Source organism: Cydia fagiglandana, chromosome 17 (genome assembly GCF_963556715.1).
Source record: "Cydia fagiglandana chromosome 17, ilCydFagi1.1, whole genome shotgun sequence".
NCBI classification, from domain to species: Eukaryota; Metazoa; Arthropoda; class Insecta; order Lepidoptera; family Tortricidae; genus Cydia; species Cydia fagiglandana.
Genome location: NC_085948.1, coordinates 3,753,604 through 3,781,314, shown reverse-complemented (window position 1 = coordinate 3,781,314; position 27,711 = coordinate 3,753,604). Strand labels below are relative to the sequence as shown.

The 27,711-nt window shown below is 46.6% G+C and overlaps 1 protein-coding gene and 1 pseudogene across 1 annotated transcript; both read right to left on the bottom strand.

Annotated features, from left to right (window-relative positions):
• Nucleotides 1–21: 21 nt before the first annotated feature.
• On the bottom strand, nucleotides 22–27,384 carry LOC134672956 (inositol-3-phosphate synthase). The gene is made up of 11 exons (XM_063530907.1): nucleotides 27,058–27,384; nucleotides 26,480–26,652; nucleotides 25,965–26,077; nucleotides 24,856–25,013; nucleotides 21,111–21,244; nucleotides 17,810–17,930; nucleotides 17,061–17,211; nucleotides 15,878–16,078; nucleotides 13,876–14,052; nucleotides 11,890–12,065; nucleotides 22–4,063 (listed from the first exon to the last, which is right to left on the bottom strand). The coding sequence occupies exons 1-11, from the start codon at nucleotides 27,175–27,177 to the stop codon at nucleotides 3,962–3,964; spliced, it is 1,626 nt and encodes a 541-aa protein (XP_063386977.1). The 5' UTR covers nucleotides 27,178–27,384; the 3' UTR covers nucleotides 22–3,961.
• On the bottom strand, nucleotides 5,203–8,841 carry LOC134672827 (uncharacterized; annotated as a pseudogene).
• Nucleotides 27,385–27,711: the final 327 nt, after the last annotated feature.

Sequence of the window (27,711 nt, the reverse complement as noted above, 5' to 3'; positions counted from 1 at the left end):
CAAATTAAATAAAACCCAATGTCCAATCACAAAATAAATTTATTATATATGATAATAATAACACGTAGACATCGCAGAACAGGTCGATAAAGGATAAGCTCTATTATTCCACTCACATGATTGATATTTTTCAGTGACCTCTATGTGAAAATAAGGGTGACAGCTTGCAACTACAGTTGCATAAAGCATACGAGTGGTTACCCTCTATAAAATACATTTTCAAGCCTAGCCTTGGCTTTAATTCTCTTATGACTATAAAGGATTACTCGCGTTAAAACGGACCGGGTCCGGGCCGAGGCGTCCGACACTTCAGTTTTATAAAAAACCTTCACGTCACCAGCCGTTCTAGAGTGAGCCATCCTTAAGTTACCCCTTTTCCAGGCATAGTGCACCTAACAACCACATACGCGCCAATACAATTTCATCTTTAGGAGTTTGATATAAGGTTCATATTCGATTGGACTTTCGGGAAAAGTGACTTGTCATTAAAAGAATCATCAAAGCTGCATTAATTTTAATAAAGTCGCACCAATAAAAGTCTGCAGCGGATTTGATAGCCCACGCAGCGTGAGTGTTATTTATACGTCATAATTTCATAGAAGTTTGACGTTTAAAGTGACACTTAAACTGCGTGGGCTATCAAAATCGCTGCAGACTTTTTACGGTCTGACTATATATTTGAAATTTTTGGGAAATCCTTGTAGTTTGTTGAGGCCTGGAAAAGGTTAACGCTGAAAGTTAATTTTGACGTCAAGATATTTTCCAACAAGATGATACACGTATGGCTATGATGAACTTTCATACGCAAGTGAAACGTGCAATATTTTGAAATGAGTTCCATGAATTTTAGTGAACAAATACGACAAACAACATATTTAATCTAAAAAAATACATTAACGTGACGTGTCCAAAACATTACAAAAGGTATAGTGGTCCGCGACGAGACGCTAGACGCTAACTATATCTCACTTACAAAAACACATAGTAATACCACAGTGTAAAAAGTAACAGTTGTCCGACGGCCTTTGACGTGTACCGAGCTACTAACAATGCGCTGACAGCGATGTATGCAGCTCGGGTGCGCGTGAACGCCCCTCGATCCTCGTCGAACGTCTGTATAGACTGCGGTAATACTATGATAGTATTATCTAATACCAGTAGTAGAAAAAGCAATAAGTAGGTACCTATATTCTTCAGCATTTTTAAAAACGCGCTACTAAATTAGTGTAAATATGTATTAACACAGTTAAACTACGCATGATTAACTTAACAGCCATGGACATCACAAATGTAGGAAACTAAAATATTATTTCTCATTTAGCCCGAGTATTTATTAAATTTCATTAGAATAAACTTCTAGAAGTCTGCTAAGCCCTTTAAGGTCTTTCCAAATGTCACCGATAACCGCATGTCAATTAGCCAGCAATCAACTGAAATCGCATGTCATTTGTTGCAAGGTCTGTAGAAGCCTTTACAACCAACTAATTCGTTCTTAATTTTCATATCACTCTGCTATAAAAATGAAAAATAATATTGCAATTGATGATAATACTGTAAGTCTTACCAAATACTGAGATTAATAATTGAACTACTAATAACTAAAAATAATGTTGAAAAAGAAATACTTTGACTATAAATGCGTAATATACTGGTCTTTTCTATTTTTAAGTACTATAATAATGCATCCAAAATGGAGTACAAATAAATTATAATAACCAATAGAGAGATTTCGTTTCACAATAATCATAAAACTAATGCAATAGAAGCCTCACTTATACAATCTTTAAAAACGCAAAAAGTATAATTATCATGGAATGATACTGAGATGAACTTGTGAAAATGAATGTTCATGTACATACATAACCGACACGGTCATACAGCTAAAGACAAAAAAACTAAAAAATTATGTTTTTGAAGTTAATTAACAACGTTTAGTTTGATTACTTACTATACTCGTCAAAATCGTAAATAACTACCTATAATATTGACACTCGATTTAGATAAATTCATCAAAAGTACCATTACCTATATTCTCTCAAGACACAACACAGGCTCTTCACAAGACATTGATGAGATTTGGTCGTTTATATTAATGAAAGGTGTAAATAAATTCAGAAACAAAGAGGTGAAAACAAATAAATAAATTTTTACAGTTGCGAGAATTAAATACAATAACTTCAAAGTACATTGATAACAAATACACGCCTGTCAACAACTGTATAGTTTCGAAGAATTACCACAACCTTCAAATAAATAAATAGATAAAGTACAACAAGAACAATTCTAAACATTATATAATTTAATTCGCCGCTAATAAGCTGTGGAGTAAGTACCAACATTTAAAATAACTAGTGAGTTCTAGGACACAACGAGATTAACTTAGAGACAAAACTTTTCCACAAAACTTTATAATTCACTAAGGAAAAGCAGAATTTTAGAATAAAAATCAGTAAAACCACATTACATTTACCCCTATGACTATTTCCTGCAGGATTGTAATGAAAATAAAAAAAGATTATAATAGTTATTCTTAAAAATCTGGCAGTTTGAATCTAGATCTCGCTGGCCCAATATTACAGGGTTCTATGTTTCACTTTTATCGAACTGAAATTTGAACATTGTTATACTGACATTAAGTCGAATTTCAACCATCTTGAAAATGTAACATAGAACTTTGTAATATTTGTAATATCGAGTCGGCGATATGTTAAGACAATTAGGTGATCCGACACAAAGCTATATTTGTGCTCTACAGATTACAATTACTCTGATCAAATGTATACCGATTGAAGATGCGTAAAATCTAAGAAAATTTCGTGCTTCGAATTCGACTGGTAAACGAGATGGCGCTGTACAGCTCCATACATTTTGCGGTCTCATCATCATTCTCTTGCCCTTGTCCCATTCACTTGGGGTCGGCGCAGCATTTCTTTCTCTTCCACACCTCTGTGTCGCCCGTCATTTCATCATTCACTTGCGTTAGTTTCATATCATCTCTCACACAGTCCATCCACCTTTTCCTCGGTTTTCCTTTTGCTGTCTGATTGACAAAAGATGACGTTTGACAATTCTGTGACCGCAAAACATATAGCGCAGTACAGCGCCATCTGTTTTGGATGTCAAAATAAGGGGCACCTTTTTTCTTAGACTTCTGTCTATTACAATCAATTCTCTTTGCTCTGAACTAAGCAGTTTTAAAACTCAAACAATATTTCTTTCTTTCTTTCGACATGGAACGCCGTGCATCCGTCACGCTTTCACCTATTCAAACCCCAGGAAATGGACGACTAAAAATGGCCTATTATTATATATTGCATGTATTATAGCTCCCTCTAAAGTTGAATATAAATGGGTACACTGTAGAAAAAGCCTAAAATAAATTAGTTATGGGTCCCCAGCAAACTCGGCCGAATTTCACCTTCCCATAAAAACGGAGTTTTGTTCTCATTTTAAAATTATGTGTTGTATTGTAATTAAACTTTGCACATACAATCTACTAGCTATATGAACTAGTCTTGTGATTAGTTTATATAGCTCCAGTTTATAAAACAAACGAAATAAAGCAGTAACAAGTTTTGTATTAAAAACTTAAATTCGCTATATTTTTTAACTATGGTATCTGAAGTTACATAAACTAAATTACAGAACTCGATATACCTTATCTTATTGTAAGTACAGAGTTTCAAAGCAATCTAACTTGTCGTTTTAAAATGAGAGCGTAACTACGTTTGTATGGAGAACTGAGCTGACTGCGGACTCTTAACCCTTCGTATGTATAAGCACTGATCAGTGCGAAAGAATTTAAACCTATTGTATACAAAGGATTTCAATTCGTGCGCACTGATCAGTGCTTAGACAGACGAAAGGTTCTTCGTCGTCCAACTCGTCCATAACTTTAGGGGCGATAGAAATATTGTTTAAGCCTATTTGCTTACAGGGGTAATAAGATTTTTTTATCTATTTACTTATCGCCATTCGTGTGGGCGACTTTCTGTTTTTTCGAAGGGGGCGCCCCGCCCGCGAACATGCGGCCGCTACGGAGGTCCGACATCAGGAATGGGACCTGGAATAACAATTATTGTTGGGTGATATAATGACGTCTGAAGTGCTCAGTTTATGGTCGGTTATCACGTTTATATAAACTGAGAAGTTTATATTTGGCTCTAAGATAGTGTTGCTATAAAAATGGCATATCACTTATAAAACAAAGTTCCCCGCCGCGTCTGTCTGTGCCTTAGAGAATATAACCTAACGGAACCTAACAGGCGTTCCCCTCTGTCGAAAATAGGCGGCCGATGGTTATACACTTTGTAGGGACTGACGTTTATCTAACATGGCTATTTTTACGTTACGTATACATTGGGGTCATCCATTAATTACATCACACGTTTAGGGGAAGGGAGGGGGTCAAGAAAATGTGACATATTGTGACATGGGGGAGGGGGGAGACACAAACTTTGTGACGTCACTTTAACTTCATCAGTAACCGAAAATTTATTTAAATTATTTTAATCGCAATACATTTAAATAACAAGTTTTTAAAACGATAATCGTTTTTTTTTGTTGAATTTTCTTTCCTAAGCAGTTTTGGGTTATAAAATTACTAATATTTATATCGTCAAAAATATTTTGAAAAAATATTAATAATACTTAGGTACTTACTTAATTCGATTTGGCGATTTCGTAGAAAAAATGTGACGTCACACTAGGGGGGGAGGGGTTTGCCAAATGTGACCAAGTGTGACAAGGAGGGGGGAGGGGTCAAAAAACCTAGAAATTCGTGTGACGTAATTAATGGATGACCCCATTTGACGTGCCCCTCCTCGCAAAAATCGGCAGACTATTATACCAAAAATTACAGACAGACATTTGGATATCATAGGATTAGTTGTCAAGGGAAGCGCACCCCAGGCTCCCATGAGCCGTGGCAAATTGCCGGGATAACGCGAAGAAGAAGACAGACAGACATTTGGTTATATCCTCTTAGGTCGGTTCGTATGTATGTTAGAGATAAACTAATGAACGGATTTTCATACGGTTTTCACCTATCAATAGGGTGATTCTTGGGGAAGGTTTAGGTGTATGATTTGTTAAGGTTTTGTGTAACCCGTGCGAAGCGGGACTATACTGCAAAACGTAATTCAAGACCAAAAAAATTAAGACAATGTTGCCTGTTCAGGAGAATTACGTTTTGCAGTTTAGTCAGGTTACCTTGTGCTCGAGCTGCAGCTGGTGCAGCGGCGGCAGGCCGAGCGCGGCGCGCAGGATGTTCTCTAGCGCGGCGCGCTGCTTGAACAGCGCGTTCACCACCGGCTATATGCTAACTAGTCCTGTTACCTTGTGCTCGAGCTGCAGCTGGTGCAGCGGCGGCAGGCCGAGCGCGGCGCGCAGGATGTTCTCTAGCGCGGCGCGCTGCTTGAACAGCGCGTTCACCACCGGCTATATGCTAACTAGTCCTGTTACCTTGTGCTCGAGCTGCAGCTGGTGCAGCGGCGGCAGGCCGAGCGCGGCGCGCAGGATGTTCTCTAGCGCGGCGCGCTGCTTGAACAGCGCGTTCACCACCGGCTATATGCTAACTAGTCCTGTTACCTTGTGCTCGAGCTGCAGCTGGTGCAGCGGCGGCAGGCCGAGCGCGGCGCGCAGGATGTTCTCTAGCGCGGCGCGCTGCTTGAACAGCGCGTTCACCACCGGCTATATGCTAACTAGTCCTGTTACCTTGTGCTCGAGCTGCAGCTGGTGCAGCGGCGGCAGGCCGAGCGCGGCGCGCAGGATGTTCTCTAGCGCGGCGCGCTGCTTGAACAGCGCGTTCACCACCGGCTATATGCTAACTAGTCCTGTTACCTTGTGCTCGAGCTGCAGCTGGTGCAGCGGCGGCAGGCCGAGCGCGGCGCGCAGGATGTTCTCTAGCGCGGCGCGCTGCTTGAACAGCGCGTTCACCACCGGCTATATGCTAACTAGTCCTGTTACCTTGTGCTCGAGCTGCAGCTGGTGCAGCGGCGGCAGGCCGAGCGCGGCGCGCAGGATGTTCTCTAGCGCGGCGCGCTGCTTGAACAGCGCGTTCACCACCGGCTATATGCTAACTAGTCCTGTTACCTTGTGCTCGAGCTGCAGCTGGTGCAGCGGCGGCAGGCCGAGCGCGGCGCGCAGGATGTTCTCTAGCGCGGCGCGCTGCTTGAACAGCGCGTTCACCACCGGCTATATGCTAACTAGTCCTGTTACCTTGTGCTCGAGCTGCAGCTGGTGCAGCGGCGGCAGGCCGAGCGCGGCGCGCAGGATGTTCTCTAGCGCGGCGCGCTGCTTGAACAGCGCGTTCACCACCGGCTATATGCTAACTAGTCCTGTTACCTTGTGCTCGAGCTGCAGCTGGTGCAGCGGCGGCAGGCCGAGCGCGGCGCGCAGGATGTTCTCTAGCGCGGCGCGCTGCTTGAACAGCGCGTTCACCACCGGCTATATGCTAACTAGTCCTGTTACCTTGTGCTCGAGCTGCAGCTGGTGCAGCGGCGGCAGGCCGAGCGCGGCGCGCAGGATGTTCTCTAGCGCGGCGCGCTGCTTGAACAGCGCGTTCACCACCGGCTATATGCTAACTAGTCCTGTTACCTTGTGCTCGAGCTGCAGCTGGTGCAGCGGCGGCAGGCCGAGCGCGGCGCGCAGGATGTTCTCTAGCGCGGCGCGCTGCTTGAACAGCGCGTTCACCACCGGCTATATGCTAACTAGTCCTGTTACCTTGTGCTCGAGCTGCAGCTGGTGCAGCGGCGGCAGGCCGAGCGCGGCGCGCAGGATGTTCTCTAGCGCGGCGCGCTGCTTGAACAGCGCGTTCACCACCGGCTATATGCTAACTAGTCCTGTTACCTTGTGCTCGAGCTGCAGCTGGTGCAGCGGCGGCAGGCCGAGCGCGGCGCGCAGGATGTTCTCTAGCGCGGCGCGCTGCTTGAACAGCGCGTTCACCACCGGCTATATGCTAACTAGTCCTGTTACCTTGTGCTCGAGCTGCAGCTGGTGCAGCGGCGGCAGGCCGAGCGCGGCGCGCAGGATGTTCTCTAGCGCGGCGCGCTGCTTGAACAGCGCGTTCACCACCGGCTATATGCTAACTAGTCCTGTTACCTTGTGCTCGAGCTGCAGCTGGTGCAGCGGCGGCAGGCCGAGCGCGGCGCGCAGGATGTTCTCTAGCGCGGCGCGCTGCTTGAACAGCGCGTTCACCACCGGCTATATGCTAACTAGTCCTGTTACCTTGTGCTCGAGCTGCAGCTGGTGCAGCGGCGGCAGGCCGAGCGCGGCGCGCAGGATGTTCTCTAGCGCGGCGCGCTGCTTGAACAGCGCGTTCACCACCGGCTATATGCTAACTAGTCCTGTTACCTTGTGCTCGAGCTGCAGCTGGTGCAGCGGCGGCAGGCCGAGCGCGGCGCGCAGGATGTTCTCTAGCGCGGCGCGCTGCTTGAACAGCGCGTTCACCACCGGCTATATGCTAACTAGTCCTGTTACCTTGTGCTCGAGCTGCAGCTGGTGCAGCGGCGGCAGGCCGAGCGCGGCGCGCAGGATGTTCTCTAGCGCGGCGCGCTGCTTGAACAGCGCGTTCACCACCGGCTATATGCTAACTAGTCCTGTTACCTTGTGCTCGAGCTGCAGCTGGTGCAGCGGCGGCAGGCCGAGCGCGGCGCGCAGGATGTTCTCTAGCGCGGCGCGCTGCTTGAACAGCGCGTTCACCACCGGCTATATGCTAACTAGTCCTGTTACCTTGTGCTCGAGCTGCAGCTGGTGCAGCGGCGGCAGGCCGAGCGCGGCGCGCAGGATGTTCTCTAGCGCGGCGCGCTGCTTGAACAGCGCGTTCACCACCGGCTATATGCTAACTAGTCCTGTTACCTTGTGCTCGAGCTGCAGCTGGTGCAGCGGCGGCAGGCCGAGCGCGGCGCGCAGGATGTTCTCTAGCGCGGCGCGCTGCTTGAACAGCGCGTTCACCACCGGCTATATGCTAACTAGTCCTGTTACCTTGTGCTCGAGCTGCAGCTGGTGCAGCGGCGGCAGGCCGAGCGCGGCGCGCAGGATGTTCTCTAGCGCGGCGCGCTGCTTGAACAGCGCGTTCACCACCGGCTATATGCTAACTAGTCCTGTTACCTTGTGCTCGAGCTGCAGCTGGTGCAGCGGCGGCAGGCCGAGCGCGGCGCGCAGGATGTTCTCTAGCGCGGCGCGCTGCTTGAACAGCGCGTTCACCACCGGCTATATGCTAACTAGTCCTGTTACCTTGTGCTCGAGCTGCAGCTGGTGCAGCGGCGGCAGGCCGAGCGCGGCGCGCAGGATGTTCTCTAGCGCGGCGCGCTGCTTGAACAGCGCGTTCACCACCGGCTATATGCTAACTAGTCCTGTTACCTTGTGCTCGAGCTGCAGCTGGTGCAGCGGCGGCAGGCCGAGCGCGGCGCGCAGGATGTTCTCTAGCGCGGCGCGCTGCTTGAACAGCGCGTTCACCACCGGCTATATGCTAACTAGTCCTGTTACCTTGTGCTCGAGCTGCAGCTGGTGCAGCGGCGGCAGGCCGAGCGCGGCGCGCAGGATGTTCTCTAGCGCGGCGCGCTGCTTGAACAGCGCGTTCACCACCGGCTATATGCTAACTAGTCCTGTTACCTTGTGCTCGAGCTGCAGCTGGTGCAGCGGCGGCAGGCCGAGCGCGGCGCGCAGGATGTTCTCTAGCGCGGCGCGCTGCTTGAACAGCGCGTTCACCACCGGCTATATGCTAACTAGTCCTGTTACCTTGTGCTCGAGCTGCAGCTGGTGCAGCGGCGGCAGGCCGAGCGCGGCGCGCAGGATGTTCTCTAGCGCGGCGCGCTGCTTGAACAGCGCGTTCACCACCGGCTATATGCTAACTAGTCCTGTTACCTTGTGCTCGAGCTGCAGCTGGTGCAGCGGCGGCAGGCCGAGCGCGGCGCGCAGGATGTTCTCTAGCGCGGCGCGCTGCTTGAACAGCGCGTTCACCACCGGCTATATGCTAACTAGTCCTGTTACCTTGTGCTCGAGCTGCAGCTGGTGCAGCGGCGGCAGGCCGAGCGCGGCGCGCAGGATGTTCTCTAGCGCGGCGCGCTGCTTGAACAGCGCGTTCACCACCGGCTATATGCTAACTAGTCCTGTTACCTTGTGCTCGAGCTGCAGCTGGTGCAGCGGCGGCAGGCCGAGCGCGGCGCGCAGGATGTTCTCTAGCGCGGCGCGCTGCTTGAACAGCGCGTTCACCACCGGCTATATGCTAACTAGTCCTGTTACCTTGTGCTCGAGCTGCAGCTGGTGCAGCGGCGGCAGGCCGAGCGCGGCGCGCAGGATGTTCTCTAGCGCGGCGCGCTGCTTGAACAGCGCGTTCACCACCGGCTATATGCTAACTAGTCCTGTTACCTTGTGCTCGAGCTGCAGCTGGTGCAGCGGCGGCAGGCCGAGCGCGGCGCGCAGGATGTTCTCTAGCGCGGCGCGCTGCTTGAACAGCGCGTTCACCACCGGCTATATGCTAACTAGTCCTGTTACCTTGTGCTCGAGCTGCAGCTGGTGCAGCGGCGGCAGGCCGAGCGCGGCGCGCAGGATGTTCTCTAGCGCGGCGCGCTGCTTGAACAGCGCGTTCACCACCGGCTATATGCTAACTAGTCCTGTTACCTTGTGCTCGAGCTGCAGCTGGTGCAGCGGCGGCAGGCCGAGCGCGGCGCGCAGGATGTTCTCTAGCGCGGCGCGCTGCTTGAACAGCGCGTTCACCACCGGCTATATGCTAACTAGTCCTGTTACCTTGTGCTCGAGCTGCAGCTGGTGCAGCGGCGGCAGGCCGAGCGCGGCGCGCAGGATGTTCTCTAGCGCGGCGCGCTGCTTGAACAGCGCGTTCACCACCGGCTATATGCTAACTAGTCCTGTTACCTTGTGCTCGAGCTGCAGCTGGTGCAGCGGCGGCAGGCCGAGCGCGGCGCGCAGGATGTTCTCTAGCGCGGCGCGCTGCTTGAACAGCGCGTTCACCACCGGCTATATGCTAACTAGTCCTGTTACCTTGTGCTCGAGCTGCAGCTGGTGCAGCGGCGGCAGGCCGAGCGCGGCGCGCAGGATGTTCTCTAGCGCGGCGCGCTGCTTGAACAGCGCGTTCACCACCGGCTATATGCTAACTAGTCCTGTTACCTTGTGCTCGAGCTGCAGCTGGTGCAGCGGCGGCAGGCCGAGCGCGGCGCGCAGGATGTTCTCTAGCGCGGCGCGCTGCTTGAACAGCGCGTTCACCACCGGCTATATGCTAACTAGTCCTGTTACCTTGTGCTCGAGCTGCAGCTGGTGCAGCGGCGGCAGGCCGAGCGCGGCGCGCAGGATGTTCTCTAGCGCGGCGCGCTGCTTGAACAGCGCGTTCACCACCGGCTATATGCTAACTAGTCCTGTTACCTTGTGCTCGAGCTGCAGCTGGTGCAGCGGCGGCAGGCCGAGCGCGGCGCGCAGGATGTTCTCTAGCGCGGCGCGCTGCTTGAACAGCGCGTTCACCACCGGCTATATGCTAACTAGTCCTGTTACCTTGTGCTCGAGCTGCAGCTGGTGCAGCGGCGGCAGGCCGAGCGCGGCGCGCAGGATGTTCTCTAGCGCGGCGCGCTGCTTGAACAGCGCGTTCACCACCGGCTATATGCTAACTAGTCCTGTTACCTTGTGCTCGAGCTGCAGCTGGTGCAGCGGCGGCAGGCCGAGCGCGGCGCGCAGGATGTTCTCTAGCGCGGCGCGCTGCTTGAACAGCGCGTTCACCACCGGCTATATGCTAACTAGTCCTGTTACCTTGTGCTCGAGCTGCAGCTGGTGCAGCGGCGGCAGGCCGAGCGCGGCGCGCAGGATGTTCTCTAGCGCGGCGCGCTGCTTGAACAGCGCGTTCACCACCGGCTATATGCTAACTAGTCCTGTTACCTTGTGCTCGAGCTGCAGCTGGTGCAGCGGCGGCAGGCCGAGCGCGGCGCGCAGGATGTTCTCTAGCGCGGCGCGCTGCTTGAACAGCGCGTTCACCACCGGCTATATGCTAACTAGTCCTGTTACCTTGTGCTCGAGCTGCAGCTGGTGCAGCGGCGGCAGGCCGAGCGCGGCGCGCAGGATGTTCTCTAGCGCGGCGCGCTGCTTGAACAGCGCGTTCACCACCGGCTATATGCTAACTAGTCCTGTTACCTTGTGCTCGAGCTGCAGCTGGTGCAGCGGCGGCAGGCCGAGCGCGGCGCGCAGGATGTTCTCTAGCGCGGCGCGCTGCTTGAACAGCGCGTTCACCACCGGCTATATGCTAACTAGTCCTGTTACCTTGTGCTCGAGCTGCAGCTGGTGCAGCGGCGGCAGGCCGAGCGCGGCGCGCAGGATGTTCTCTAGCGCGGCGCGCTGCTTGAACAGCGCGTTCACCACCGGCTATATGCTAACTAGTCCTGTTACCTTGTGCTCGAGCTGCAGCTGGTGCAGCGGCGGCAGGCCGAGCGCGGCGCGCAGGATGTTCTCTAGCGCGGCGCGCTGCTTGAACAGCGCGTTCACCACCGGCTATATGCTAACTAGTCCTGTTACCTTGTGCTCGAGCTGCAGCTGGTGCAGCGGCGGCAGGCCGAGCGCGGCGCGCAGGATGTTCTCTAGCGCGGCGCGCTGCTTGAACAGCGCGTTCACCACCGGCTATATGCTAACTAGTCCTGTTACCTTGTGCTCGAGCTGCAGCTGGTGCAGCGGCGGCAGGCCGAGCGCGGCGCGCAGGATGTTCTCTAGCGCGGCGCGCTGCTTGAACAGCGCGTTCACCACCGGCTATATGCTAACTAGTCCTGTTACCTTGTGCTCGAGCTGCAGCTGGTGCAGCGGCGGCAGGCCGAGCGCGGCGCGCAGGATGTTCTCTAGCGCGGCGCGCTGCTTGAACAGCGCGTTCACCACCGGCTATATGCTAACTAGTCCTGTTACCTTGTGCTCGAGCTGCAGCTGGTGCAGCGGCGGCAGGCCGAGCGCGGCGCGCAGGATGTTCTCTAGCGCGGCGCGCTGCTTGAACAGCGCGTTCACCACCGGCGCGCCCGCCGGCACCGCCGGCGCCTTCAGCAGGTACGAGAGGGAGGACAGCACGCAGTGGAGACCGCTCCATTCTGGGGATAGTACAACATTCTCTCAAAATTGAAATAGATGCCATACATAAGAAAACAGCGAGTACTTTTTAGTATTTGTTGTTATAGCGACAACAGAAATATATAATCTGTGAAAATTTCAATTGTCTAGCTTTCACGGTTCATGAGATACAGCCTGGTAACAGACAGACGGACGGACAGTGGAGTCTTAGTAATAGGATCTGTTTTTACCCTTTGTGTACGGCACCCTAAAAGTAACGAAGCCCTCTAGGATTCGTAACGAGTAACGTAACGTAGTAAACGCCACCTTATATTGTTTATAATTAGGACTTTAAGTGTAAGGTTATGTAACTTAACCTCTCGCGCACCGCGAGTATTTCTTTCATAAGTTTTCTCGTAAACGAATCCGCGTTCACGCATACGAAAAGTTAAATGGTCTGAGTGCCTTAGAGGAGAATCTCCGAGGTGTACCTTCAGTCCCCTGCCTGCGCAGAGACAGCCTGGAGAACAGCTCGGCCAGCAGCGCCAAGTCCAGGATAAGCGGCACGGCCAGGAGCGAGTCCTCGCACGTATTGTGCACCACGATGGTGTTGGTGCCGTGGAGAAGGATCCCGGAGGTGTACTGGTCACGTGTGGCTCACCTTCAGTCCCCTGCCTGCGCACAGACAGCCTGGAGAACAGCTCGGCCAGCAGCGCCAAGTCCAGGATAAGCGGCACGGCCAGGAGCGAGTCCTCGCACGTGTTGTGCACCACGATGGTGTTGGTGCCGTGGAGAAGGATCTCGGAGGTGTACTGGTCACGTGTGGCTCACCTTCAGTCCCCTGCCTGCGCAGAGACAGCCTGGAGAACAGCTCGGCCAACAGCGCCAAGTCCAGGATAAGCGGCACGGCCAGGAGCGAGTCCTCGCACGTGTTGTGCACCACGATGGTGTTGGTGCCGTGGAGAAGGATCTCGGAGGTGTACTGGTCACGTGTGGCTCACCTTCAGTCCCCTGCCTGCGCAGAGACAGCCTGGAGAACAGCTCGGCCAGCAGCGCCAAGTCCAGGATAAACGGCACGGCCAGGAGCGAGTCCTCGCACGTGTTGTGCACCACGATGGTGTTGGTGCCGTGGAGAAGGATCTCGGAGGTGTACTGGTCACGTGTGGCTCACCTTCAGTCCCCTGCCTGCGCAGAGACAGCCTGGAGAACAGCTCGGCCAGCAGCGCCAAGTCCAGGATAAACGGCACGGCCAGGAGCGAGTCCTCGCACGTGTTGTGCACCACGATGGTGTTGGTGCCGTGGAGAAGGATCTCGGAGGTGTACTGGTCACGTGTGGCTCACCTTCAGTCCCCTGCCTGCGCAGAGACAGCCTGGAGAACAGCTCGGCCAGCAGCGCCAAGTCCAGGATAAGCGGCACGGCCAGCAGCGAGTCCTCGCACGTGTTGTGCACCACGATGGTGTTGGTGCCGTGGAGAAGGATCTCGGAGGTGTACTGGTCACGTGTGGCTCACCTTCAGTCCCCTGCCTGCGCAGAGACAGCCTGGAGAACAGCTCGGCCAACAGCGCCAAGTCCAGGATAAGCGGCACGGCCAGGAGCGAGTCCTCGCACGTGTTGTGCACCACGATGGTGTTGGTGCCGTGGAGAAGGATCTCGGAGGTGTACTGGTCACGTGTGGCTCACCTTCAGTCCCCTGCCTGCGCAGAGACAGCCTGGAGAACAGCTCGGCCAACAGCGCCAAGTCCAGGATAAGCGGCACGGCCAGGAGCGAGTCCTCGCACGTGTTGTGCACCACGATGGTGTTGGTGCCGTGGAGAAGGATCTCGGAGGTGTACTGGTCACGTGTGGCTCACCTTCAGTCCCCTGCCTGCGCAGAGACAGCCTGGAGAACAGCTCGGCCAGCAGCGCCAAGTCCAGGATAAGCGGCACGGCCAGGAGCGAGTCCTCGCACGTGTTGTGCACCACGATGGTGTTGGTGCCGTGAAGGAGGATCTCGGAGGTGTACTCGTCCATCGCGCGTTTTGAATCGCCTGTAGGAAGATAATGGCAGTGAAAAATATATAAATGTAGGTACTCAATAGCAATGAAAGTGGGTCATAATTTTCTTTCGCTTTTGGTTCCATTCACAAACTGTCCCCTTGTAAAAAAATATTATATTATATATATAAGATTTTGGAAACTTCCTTTACTTTTTATTGAAATTCTCCGTAGCCATAAGTGGACTTACCGACGTAAGGTACATATTTGATGACCACCACATGGTCGGGCGTCTCCCCCGGCTTGTACATACTGTTGCTCTCGACCATGTCATCGACAACTTTAGACTTGGAGATCTCTTTAGAGCGGAACTGCTTGGCCGAGGAGAGGTTGTTTCTCCGACCCCAAACATTTTTTAGACATTTTGTTTGGAGTTGCTTATCGATTGTGTTTGTCGATGTTTTATTTTGTTAATCCTTTGTTTTTGCTAGAAAAAGTTCTAGTTACACATGTCACTTACCAACATACGGTACATATTTGATGACCACCACATGATCGGGTTTCTCCCCCGGTTTGTACATCATGCTGTTGCTCTCCACCATATCATCAACCACGTTAGACTTGGATATCTCTTTGGAGCGGAACTGCTTGGCCGTTAAGAGGTTGTTTCTCCGACACCAACCATTTTTTATTAGACATTTTGTTTTTAGTTGCTTATCGATTGTGTTTGTCGATGTTTTATTTTGTTAATCCTTTGTTTTTGCTAGAAAAAGTTCTAGTTATACATGTCACTTACCAACATACGGTACATATTTGATGACCACCACATGGTCGGGTTTCTCCCCCGGTTTGTACATCATGCTGTTGCTCTCCACCATGTCATCAACCACGTTAGACTTGGAGATTTCTTTGAAGCGGAACTGCTTGGCCGAGGAGAGGTTGTTTCTCCAACACCAACCATTTATTAGACATTTTGTATGTATCTTTGACTTGAGTTGCTTATCGATGTTTATCGCCACTTTCCCGAATGAAGGTTGAGGGAGGCGATGGCTGAGATACGCGTCATACTCGTGAACGGGTGCTGTTTGTGGAGACTGGTCTGTTAAGCTAACACGAGCTATTATACTTAGTAACTTTTATTAATTAATTACAGTGAGACGCCTCATTCTGTTCTCGTATGTTTCTTTTCTTTTAATGAATGTATTAATTATACAGGATATTGACTCTTGGAGACCTTATACATCTCTAAGGATAACTTGATAAACTATATAATCTTATAGTTCTGACACCTAGAGACATTTACACCTCTAAATATTATAGATTTTTTTTGTGTGTGTTTTTTTATCTGTATTTTGTATGTAATTCGACATTAAGAGACCATATACATCTCTTAGTAATTGTAATACGTTAGATTGAATTGTTAGTTTTATTTTATAAAATTGTTGATGTTATTATTTTTGCTTTTATGTAAATTCAATGTTGACGTGTAAAAGTGCCCTTGTGGCCTATTTGCTGAATAAATGTTGATGTTTTTTTTTTTTTTTTTTTTTAATTTTGTTAATCCTTTGTTTTTGCTAGAAATATTTTAGGTATACACGTCACTTACCCACATACGGTACATATTTGATGACCACCACATGGTCGGGTTTCTCCCCCGGCTTGTACATCATGCTGTTGCTCTCGACCATGTCATCGACCACGTTGGACTTGGAGATCTCTTTGGAGCGGAACTGCTTGGCCGAGGAGAGGTTGTTTCTCCGACACCAACCATTTATTAGACATTTTGTATGTATCTTTGACTTGAGTTGCTTATCGATGTTTAATTTTGTTAATCCTTTGTTTTTGCTACACAAAGTTCTAGGTATACACGTCACTTACCGACATATGGTACATATTTGATGACCACCACATGGTCGGGTTTCTCCCCCGGTTTGTACATCATGCTGTTGCTCTCCACCATGTCATCAACCACGTTAGACTTGGAGATCTCTTTGGAGCGGAACTGCTTGGCCGAGGAGAGGTTCTTGCCGTCGTTGTTGCCGAGGTGGTTGTAGCTTACGATTGATACCGGTTTTAGACCTGGAAGTTAAAGTTTACGTATGAATTTGGAGACGTGTCCTAAATTTTTTTTTTTATGTAATAAACCATCGTCAAAAAATTGAAGCGGTAATTGTCAATCGATCAATCAATAATGTTATTGCAATAACATACCTAGTTAAATTATGTACAGGCGATAACATTTTTAAAAAGCGTGTCTGCGTTGTGTGTGTGTCGCCGATAGAGATAAGTAACATCAAAGAAGCCACATTGCCGACCTCTGAAAACCCGGACTTGAAATCGTCACCGGCCACAAACACTCCGTTCCTCTACAAGTAAGCATGGTTACTGACCGGCGGACACTAGGAAGTCGACGAGCGCGGACTACAGCTTGGTCTGTCCGGACTTGAAGTCGTCACAACCACGAACACTCCGTTCCTCAACAAGTAAGCATGGTTACTGACCGGCGGACACTAGGAAGTCAACCAGCACGGACTTGAGCTTAGTCTGTCCGGACTTGAAATCGTCACCGGCCACGAACACTCCGTTCCTCTACAAGTAAGCATTGTTACTGACCGGCGGACACTAGGAAGTCGACGAGCACGGACTTGAGCTTGGTCTGTCCGGACTTGAAATCGTCACCGGCCACGAACACTCCGTTCCTCTACAAGTAAGCATTGTTACTGACCGGCAGACACTAGGAAGTCGACGAGCACGGACTTGAGCTTGGTCTGTCCGGACTTGAAATCGTCACCGGCCACGAACACTCCGTTCCTCAACAAGTAAGCATGGTTACTGACCGGCGGACACTAGGAAGTCGACCAGTACGGACTTGAGCTAGGTCTGTCCGGACTTGAAATCGTCACCGGCCACGAACACTCCGTTCCTCAACTAGTAAGCATGGTTACTGACCGGCGGACACTAGGAAGTCGACGAGCACGGACTTGAGCTTGGTCTGTCCGGACTTGAAATCGTCACCGGCCACGAACACTCCGTTCCTCTACAAGTAAGCATTGTTACTGACCGGCGGACACTAGGAAGTCGACGAGCACGGACTTGAGCTTGGTCTGTCCGGACTTGAAGTCGTCTCCAGCCACGAACACTCCATTTTTCTCCGCGCGTTCCACGACGCCATCAACTAGTGTGTTTTGCGGGGAGCCGTTGATGTAGCAACACTGAAAATAACAGGAAAATATTCAACTATCGCTTCGTTTGTTGGTTATGCGCTCGAAAGTACAAAATAGTCATTTTAGGCATTTAGCTATATTAAAAGACACCGTCATGTATTTTTTAACTTTGTCAAAGACATCTTGTATAAAGGGTAAACGCTGCTGGTAGGGTTGCCAGATCGAAAGGCGCTATTATCGGGAAACAATATCAATTTTTCGGGATTTTGGGACTTTAGTCGGGAAAAAAACATTCGAATTAAAGTAATTGTATTAAAAACAGCGATATTTTACATTATTGGCACTACGTCAGCTCGCTTGCTCGACGACAGTTCGGAACTTGAAATTATTGTTTTATAACGTGAAGCTGTTTTTCGGGACAGTTTACACTTTGTCGGGAATCGGGAACACATGCTAAAAATCGGGAGAATCCCGCCAAATCCCGACCATCTGGCAACCCTAGCTGCTGGCCAAAAAAATGAGGTAATTTCAAAGAAGTCTTACCTGGCAATAGAAACTGACGGCATATTTTATAGGCTTCATTGTTGCCATATACACACAAGTCATATGATTTGAATTGAATTGACTACTCTGGATAAAAACTAACCCCTTCGTCGATGGCAGCGAGTGCGAAGATGGTGGATGGTGAGATTTCAGGCTCGTTGTTGCGCAGAGCTTTCTCGATATTGTCCGACGTGTCGTGCACTCCCGGCTTCACCTCACAGAACCTGGCAAAACAAGAAAATGGTTGAAACTGTTCAATGGCCTCTACTAGTCTCTCAAAGTTTAGGTGTATAACTTCGTCGGGTGACAAGCAAAAGTCACTAACTAACACCATTGAAATTATTGGACAATAAACCGTGTTACAAGTGTAATAAAGTGCATTGTTACTTTAATTTTTTGATAGTACTTAGTGACTTATGCTTGTCACCCGACCATTTGTTAACCCGTGCGAAGGCGGAGCGGGTCGCTAGTAAAATAATTATATCAGTGCCTTGTTTACCAAAAGCTTGTAACTTGTAATACCCATTACAACTTACTTACATTAGTACTTGTAGTGGAATCCCTTTTTGACAGCTTTTGTTAGAAAGGGACTTCCACTTGTTACAAGTTCCAAGCTTTTGATAAACAGGGCACTGATCTCATACGATGGATATGAACATTATCATCTCATCTCTCTCTAAAAATCACTTTGTCCCTGTCTAAACAAAGGAACCGTAAGCTTATTATTCGTTCATTAATTCCATTATCCATTTAAACCACCAGCCCGAGCTACAATTTTCGAAGCGGCGTTCATTAAATTGGCTGTGCCAGCGAATGCAGGCAATTATCTTAATGCTATGTTATTGAGCGCCTGAGCGTCACGGTAAAGCCTGCCTTTACCATGTGCATGTCTTGGTGCATATGCTTAGAATAAATTTTATAGGATCATTCGCAGACGTTTCTGCTTGATACAAAATATATGTAAATAAATATGTACAGTCTTAGGATAGATTAGTATGTGGAACTATGTTGCTGTGCCCTTAGGCCCATCTCACTAACCCGGGGTTAAGCGGTTAAACCGTTAACCTAGTGTCAAATTGTACTCAACATTGTAATTGTACATGGTAACTCTAGTTTTAACCGGTTAACCCCGGGTTAGTAAATTGGTGCAAGTGGGCCTTACAGGGCGTCACATGAACAGCTTATATTTAAGAACACGTATACCTGCTATGTGATATCCATTAAACGATTTCGATTCCAATATGGTTTTAATTAAACGATCTTGTAAATAAAACTTATCATCCTTCTAATATTTTTGAATGGCGTCTTTGGAACACAATAGTGTCAATATTGAACAGTCGACCTAACCAAAATTAACCTAGCTTTTATCAGAGGCCACATGTGCGCCAAGGTTAATGAAGATTTACCGTATTTATACTAGTTATTTGTTTGTAGTATATCACATTCACAGCCCCCGACGCACGTGTGCGTTCACCGTCATACAAGTTTGTTCCTAGGCCACGCCCCCTGGCAGTGAATGCGTTAAGGCGCTGTACCCTGTTTTGTGGTACGGTCAACTTTTGACAGCCAGAGTTACCGCATAATACGGATTACGGAACATAAAAACGTTTACATTAGTCATTCAAACAGATAATCTACCACCGTTTGCACTAACACGATGCATTACCTGATAAGATAAGCTTTAACAATTCCTCATAATTATTTTACTTTATGCCAAATTAAATCGTGATTTTCAAAAATATACCAAATCAAGAGCACTTAAAAGTCAATTTCCGACAAGCAATCTTTATCAAAATCTAAGAAGTTTAACGGTCCGTTTCATCAATGCATGGAGAGCACGATTTTTTAACAATACGCCATACTTCGCGTAAAAATGTCATGTTATAATAATAAATTGTTGTCACTTAAGCTCTTACATTTCTGAGACAATTTACGCATCACGTCTAACCTTACTACACTAAACGCACTGTAAAATATACCTTATTTAAATAGAAATAGGGCTTACTATTTAAGTTGACGCGTGTATAGATAGGTGGTCTGGTTTTTTCATCGGAGGTTAACGCCCGAATAGGCTATTATTACTTTTCGCACGTGCAACATGTCGTCGATACCTACAGAATTACGAACACAGCAGTTTTTTGACATTGCGTTCCTTTTAACTGATTTAAATAGTAAAAATCGCACAATTTTAATGGCATAGGTAGCCCCATTTAGTCTTTTTGATGATTTTATCTCTATCGAAATATTTTCAGACTAGCTTAAATCTCGAAACAAATAAAAGCGGATGCCTCTTGAATCTTTTTATTAGAAAAAGACTCTTCTGCGTCTTACAAGTTCTAATCCTTCTTACATACATTTCTTAAGAATAGTTAGCCCTAATAATGAAAACAAGCTTATGACAAAAAAAACGTAATTTTAAAACTCATTTGTATTAAGATACAACAATAATTATTGTATAACAATATCACATCCTAAGGCTACAGATAGAAATATACTACATATTTATTTGTTTAGTAGTACATACTTAAGTATTTGTAGGTAATATATTGACTTATTGAAAACTGACAATGATTTTTATAATAATAGTACAGTCACCAACAATAATATGTTACACAATGAAGGCCGCAAAAATATCTGACACGATCTTATTCGTACAGCCATAAGAGCGTGCCACATATTTTTGCGGCTTTTGAAGTGTAACATATTATTGCAGGTAACTACGTAATTTTCCGCGTAATGCATGAATATTAGTACCAGGCAACGCAAACACAGTTTATTGCCAGGCAAGTTCTAAGTATCATATACACGTCATCCCTTAGCGTGTAATTCTAAAACATCTTATGTATAGGTATAGTAATGTGAATAATAATACTTTATAGTATGCATTGTTATGAGTATGGCGTGATGCGAGACGTGGGTACTACGTCATAGGCGGTATAAGAACGCTTGTGCGACAGACTTGTTTCTTTGCCAAATATGATAATGTCTCTATGGGAATGAGAAAAGTGATTTTCGTCTCGCGTTGGTGGCTATAAATAGCCATTATAAAGTACAGCTAAAAACTGTCAAAATGGGCTATTTAAATCATAATCGTAATTATTTTCTGGGCACGGGCCTCCTCTTTGTAGGTACAAGGTTTAGGCAACAGAACCCATGTTAGCATAAAGCGGATTTAGGAATAATTCTTGCTCACGATATTTTATCGAATAGCAATGTAACTAAATAAGTTCCGATAAATCTATTGGAAAAAGCCGAGATATTAAGCCTCCTGTCTGCTAGCCACTCACTGGCGATCCTTGGAGTCCTTAAAATCGGCGCGCATTGGGAGGTACTGGTCGTTTTTACTCCCCCTCCCTCCTTAAGGTAACTAAGTACTTGGGATTGTCTTCTGGAACTCGACTCACCTCTCGGTGTTGGCGGTCCACAGCACGATGACCTTATCCAGCTTCTGGCGATCCTTGAAGTCCTTGATATCAGCGCGGATTTGGAGGTACTGCTCATATTTCGTGCCGCGGATGAGGTGGGTCGCGCGGTCCGCCTGAATGAAAAATATTTAATAGTAGGTCCTATGAAGTGTTTCAAAGCTTAGATTTTAACACAAATTCACGAGGAATTTGTGACGATTTGATTTAGATAATGATGATGATATTATGTGACATTAGGTATCTTCTAAATATATAAAACAGTTACATAGAATATATTTTTCATATTATGTAGAGCTGACTAAGAAAGGATTTTTAAAGTACAGTCGACGTCAAAGATTAGTTTACATTTTTCGCCTTATTACAAAGGAGTAAGGTGCAAAAGTGTAAATATATCTCTGTCCTCCATTGTACAAACCCTAATGCGCTGAAAAACGGGTTGATAAATAACATCAATTTAGGCAGCACTTAAGAATATCATCTACCTATAGTATCTAGTCTAGTACAATAAAAATAAATTACAACTGGGAAATCTCAACTGTCGTTTGTCTTGAGGGCCTACCTCGAACGACGGTCGAGGTATTGCCACCCTGTCACACTTACGTACGAATTTACAAGTGCGACAGAGAGGCTTACGTCGAACATCAATATCATCAATAAAGCAGGAAATGAACGAGAAATCACAATCACCTCAGTAACCAGACGCCGAAACAAGACACCTGTTTAATAAACTAACAACTACGGAAGATTCGAGATCGCATTCATTGCAAGTGTTGAATGTAGCTGAATTTGTAAACTTTAGTACACGTCTTTCGCGTCACGTGGTGGCAGCGTGTAAACACAGTGTTGACTTTTAAGGTTACATAGCAACGGTGATTACAATATTACATGAAATCTGTTGAATGACTGCCGTATTCGAACTTCAAAAGGCGACACGTACCAGATCCATTCTAGATACGTTATAGTTTAGATATCAACTAGTTCTCTTTTGCAGCGCAATTCGGGCAACCAATGTCACTTTTACGTTAGATAGAGTAAGATATGTATTAGATGTGAATTGGATCTCTAAGTCATATCCTGTGGAAATCGTTCAAGAGGTACCTATCTCCAGAATCGCGCAAATGTCAAATTTGTCAGGTTAGATCTTAAACATATCGTTATCGTATCTTGGTGATGTCTAAAAAATGTCTAATAGATGTCTATTTCAAAATCCGAATTGGGCCCTGAGAGTCATAAAACCAGTAAACTACTGAAATTTTAAAATTTAGTACCCAGTAGGGATATGATGGTCGTATTTGTCTACATGTATGACAGCGTGACAATGTCAGTGCATTGTCTCTTTTTACACGACTGGCCAAAAAAAAAAGTGTATTGTTTTCAGCGTTCATATTTGTATGTATATATTTATAACCGCATGGTGTTAACAAAATGTCATTTTATCACGCAGATAAGGCCATCTATAATACGCCTGCTAGACTTATAAATTATAAAGATTTGCCGCCCCACAGCCACCCTAAAGGCTTGGCCACACACAGAGCGCGACGCAGCGCCGCGTCCGCGCCGCGTGATGCCGACGCGATGCCTGGTCAAACAGGGCGCGCGCCGATCGCGCCGGCCTCACGCTCACAACACGCCCTCATGGCGCGCGTGAACGCGGCGCGGGAACGCGGCGCACCGCTCGCTGCCTAACGTCCGATCCTACTGATGTGACCTTGCGCGACGCGGCGGGCCGCCGCGTTCGCTCGGCGCAGCGCTGCGCACGCGCCGCGCGGACGCAAGGGGCCGCGCGGCGCGGGGCGCGACAGAAGCGGGGCGTGATACCGGCGGGACGCAGTCTGTTTGACGTCGGTAACCTGTTAGCATGTGCCGCGGTCGCGCGGCGTGGACGCGGCGCGAACGCGGCGCTGCGTCGCGCTCTGTGTGTGGCCAAGCCTTAAACTGGCCACTGAATTCGGTTTACGCCGCGCCACGCAGCGCGCCGCCTCGGGGCATGCATGGCGCCTTTTGGCCTTAAATTGGACGCAATTTTGGGTCGGTTAAATTGGACGCAACCAACAGTCACAATGTAACTAAAATCGCATGCGAGTTCGCGCGCCGTCTAAATCAGCCCTAAGAGTAAAAACTCAAATTACTCTTTTTTAAACATTTTTTTCTACGTAAATAATAAACAACAACGACATAAATTAGGGTACCGCTAATAGGATTATGTATTATGCTCTAATCCAATTAAAAGAGGAGTGGCTCAAATTACAATATATGTACCTACGTCTAACAAAGTTTGTTTCACTCAATAACTGCGTCACGAAAATGATTTTTTAGTATTTAAGATTTTTATTATTGTATATATATGTTAGTTTGTAAGGTATGTATCTATATGGGCCTTAGTAGCCTGAAAATAAATGCTTTGATTGATTGATTGAATAATCATTAGACATAACATGACTATCGGTTTCAACGTGCGACAGCAATTCCACAATAGAACAATGGTTAATAAAATGTATGATTTTTAATATCATAACAAACCATAGAATGGGTATAGTCGCGGACGGTCTACAACGCAAAATGACTAGTGTAATATTTTGCCTATATTCCTTTTAGTCTACATCGCGAACGGTCTAGAACGCAACATGACCAATTTTTTATATCACTAGGGTAGGTTAGGTTCGTTAGTTATCTTCAAATGGTACAGCACAGAATAGGAGCCGGCAACATCTCTATAACGTAAAGATAAAACGACGAAAATGATGTAGGCATTTTGCGTTCTGGACCGTTCGCGATGTAGACTAAAAGTGATATAGGCAAAATATTACACTAGTCATTTTGCGTTCTAGACCGTCTGCGAATAACCCATAGAATGCCTCGCACAGACCATGTAGTATGAAAGCGTTTACGAAGACCACACAAAAGCAATTTATGAAAAATCTCGCTAGAGAAAAATAAGGAACATAGAGGTCTAAAACGCACCATTAACAATTTGTAAAAAAAAATTGCACAAAAGGTGAAAAATATGAAAATTAGTTTTGATCGAACTTATCGATTACTTTTTTTGTTAAATCTGGCAACAAATACTAACCAACCCAAGACCAAGTACCAAGAGTTAGAGAGTTAGAGTTAGACCAAATACGTAAGTGTGACAGAGAGGAAACACATCGAACGCGGTTCGCGTAGGGTTGCCATACGTCCGGATTTGTCCGCACATGTCCGGATTTTTGACCTTTTGTCCGGATTGCAGCCGGACTTGGCAAGTGTTCGGATTTTTAGGAATGACCTTATAAAAAAAAATGTTTAGTGTTTACGTGATATACTGCGTAACGAATGCGATGCGGCGCGGGCGCGGGTCGTGTGCGCGCGGGGAGGGGGCTACGGGATTGGGCGGAGGGAAAGGGAAAGGTAGATCCACGCTACAGGGCTATAACCGCGAAAATCGAAGTTCGCAAATTGCGGGGATTTTTCTCTGTCACTCTAATTACGCCTTCATTGGAGTAAAAGAGAAAGAAAGATCGGCGAATTTCGGTTTTCGCGGTAGCCGCTCAGTACACCGCACAGCGCAAGCGCGCCGCCGGGGCGTCGTTCAAGCTACGCCAAATCTCTGTTATAAGAAATGTCCGGATTTTTAGGGTGATGTCAGGATTTTTGCCCGGACATTTAATTTTTCCATATGGCAACCCTAGCCGCGCGCCGCTTGTGTCCAATCCTCGGCCTGAGCGTGTGTAATCTGTGGATTTACCTGGTTAGCCGCAATGAAGTCCGGGTCGTATATCGCGGGCCGCGGCTTCATGGCAGCCATTTCTTTCCTCAGCTTCTGCTGCAGATCGTAGTCTATGACCTTGGCTCGCACCATAGACTCAGCCAGGTTCAGGGGGCTGATGTCCCAACCGTCGAGCGCTAAAACAATAAGAGGACATTCACATTCGTACGATCATTATACTTTTAATGTATGTATGTATGTCTCTGTATGTTTATGGTTATACGTATTTAAGTATGTTTATCTTATATTAATGTTTTGTGTTGTTTGGTTATACTTATTCAATTCGACTTTTCATATTTTTTCTTTGCGCCACCTACCGTATATTCTAATTCTTTTATTTCTTTTGTCTCCGATACCCAAAGGTTGTCTGGAAGAGATCGGTCTTAAGCGATAAGACCGCCTGTTGTTACCTCTATTGTCTTTGTTTATGTTGTTGTACATTTATTGTAAACTACGTGTATGTGATTGTGAGGTGTTCAATAAAGAGTACTGTATTGTATCATTCGTATACTGACCGAAACACGGACCCGTATACCAGACATCTATTCAAAATGCAGAGTGCAAAGAGTACGACGAGTAGGTGTGACAGAGAGCACACTATGTACCCGCGTGCAGCGAGTTTGATTTTACGTTCATCACCAGGAAACTTCGAACAGGAAGTAAAAACAAGTACCTATTCTAAAATGGCTTAAACTAATGAACGCAGATAAGCGTTAGGTACACTGGCGTTCAAAAGTACATGGACATGTTTCAACCGTAATATTAAGGCATTACGGTCGACATCTATCCATGCACTTTTGAACGCCACTGTGCTTTGGTATTTCCAAGAACTACTCAGACACACCCACCTTGTTGAAAAAGGCTATAATTATATAATTATTTTGTATGGGCGGTGAAATCAACATTTTATAAATTTGCTACTTTTTCTACTGCCAAAGTGGGTGTGCAAAAGTCTATCTTTATCTTAGGAAGTGACTTGTACTTCAATCACTTCAATGTATTCGTATATTCAGAATACTGACTATGTATACTGAATTATAACAATGTGTTATTAATAATAATAAAATAAAGTGTTCCCAAAAACTCACCCAAGTCATCAGGATGTACCATGGGTAACAAATGTGACATGGGCACATATACATCATGACCCTTCTCATCCATGCCCAGTCTGACTGTGGATGCCTGAGTGATGGATCCCAACCTTAAAGGAATCGGTACAAATAAACCAATTAAATAGATAGTGGTCCTTATTTTATAAAAAAAAACTTAAATAAAATCAACACTCAGCATATACACGGTGGCTAAAAAATAAGTGCATTTCCATTGCCAGGGAAGTTTTGAGATTATACTGAGCAACTTTAACTATGGGACCAACCGCGAAATTGCGAAAAAAAAATTACCCTCCTATAGAAAATGGACCAGCCAAAATGTATGAAACTGCCAAATTGTTTTCGCGATTTTGGGGTTGGTCCCATATTAAAAGTTGCTTAGTATAATCCCAAAACCTCTCTAGCAACGGGAATGCAGTTGTTTTTACCCACCCTGTATATATTTTATCAGTTACATCAAATTTTATTCTTATTAGATATCAACAAAGCCTTACCAATTAGACTGCATAGTTCCATTCTTCGTGTTCCAAGACAGCTGATGTCTATTGGCCAACACGGCTGCGGTGAATGTGGACCCGTTGTTGCCGCCCCATCCCACCAGCATGATGCCCAGTTTGCCCACCTTGCGGCCAGTGCGGAGACATAGTGAAGTTTTAAATGGTTTTGCCTGTTAAAAAACAAGAAAATGTATGTAGAGAGTGTAAAAACTACACACTAATGCACATTAATATATTCGGTTTGGTGTAAATACTACAAAATATTCTGAAGGTTTAATCTATTATATTCTAACTAGTTAATGGACGTAACTGATAATTCTTACCTCTACCTGAGAAATATGAATATGTAGACAGACAAGATCTAAATATTAAACACTAGAATTAAATCATGCAAGTTAATTGACTTCTATATGTACTATAACTCGTGCATAATATGTATGGTGCCTATCACCGGTCATAAATACAGACTAACCACGCATTCCACGGCCAAGGACATTCATCTATTAACATCGCACTAGGAAAATATCCCGATCAATACACCCGGCTGAACCGGCGAAACCAGGAAAAACACTTACCACCAGATCGTCGCCCTTCTTCGTGACCAGAGTTTCTTCATAATCATAATCAGCGAAAATATAATCATCCGTATACTTCACATTTGGGCTGGAAACCAGCAAATTCGAAGATCTTTCCATATCGACTAGAAAAACGCTTACTATTACTATTTCAACTATTAATAATTTATTATATATTCAAATCCGAGATTCCTGTATCACACGTTAATGCGAGCTGTTTTTCGATTCGTATGCACAAATTTATTTGAAATCGTGTTTAAAACAAGAAATGACTGAGCTAACCGTCCACCTTCGCCGATGAACGAGTTGAAACTAACCACAGACAAGACAAGACAAACGAAGCGAAATATGACAATTGACAACCTGTCAGATGAGGCAAGTGAACGAATCGAACGAATAATGACAGGTACCTTGTCTATGGTAATAATCGATAGATTTTTTGCGATTTTTGAATACCGATACCGATACCGATAGACATTTAAAATTATGTGACAGTTTTAAAATTTTAGCTACATAATTAAATGTCAACCGTTGATATCAATTAGCGCTAAAACTTTACTTTTGCATGTAGTATTTCGTCATGAACAGTATTATTCATCAAAGACAAGTCCAATAATGTTTATATAAATTATTTTTTTAATTTTAAAAATCACT

What these genes read in the sequence shown, in the direction of transcription:
- LOC134672956 (XM_063530907.1), bottom strand. Translation starts at nt 27,177, where the DNA reads ATGGAAAGATCTTCGAATTTGCTGGTTTCCAGCCCAAATGTGAAGTAT. An exon ending in ACTTCATTGCGGCTAACCAG is followed by an intron (nt 21,245 to 24,855) that starts GTAAATCCACAG and finishes TTTTTCATTCAG; the next exon opens with GCGGACCGCGCGACCCACCT. An exon ending in CGACTTCCTAGTGTCCGCCG is followed by an intron (nt 16,079 to 17,060) that starts GTCAGTAACAAT and finishes TTTAACTTCCAG; the next exon opens with GTCTAAAACCGGTATCAATC.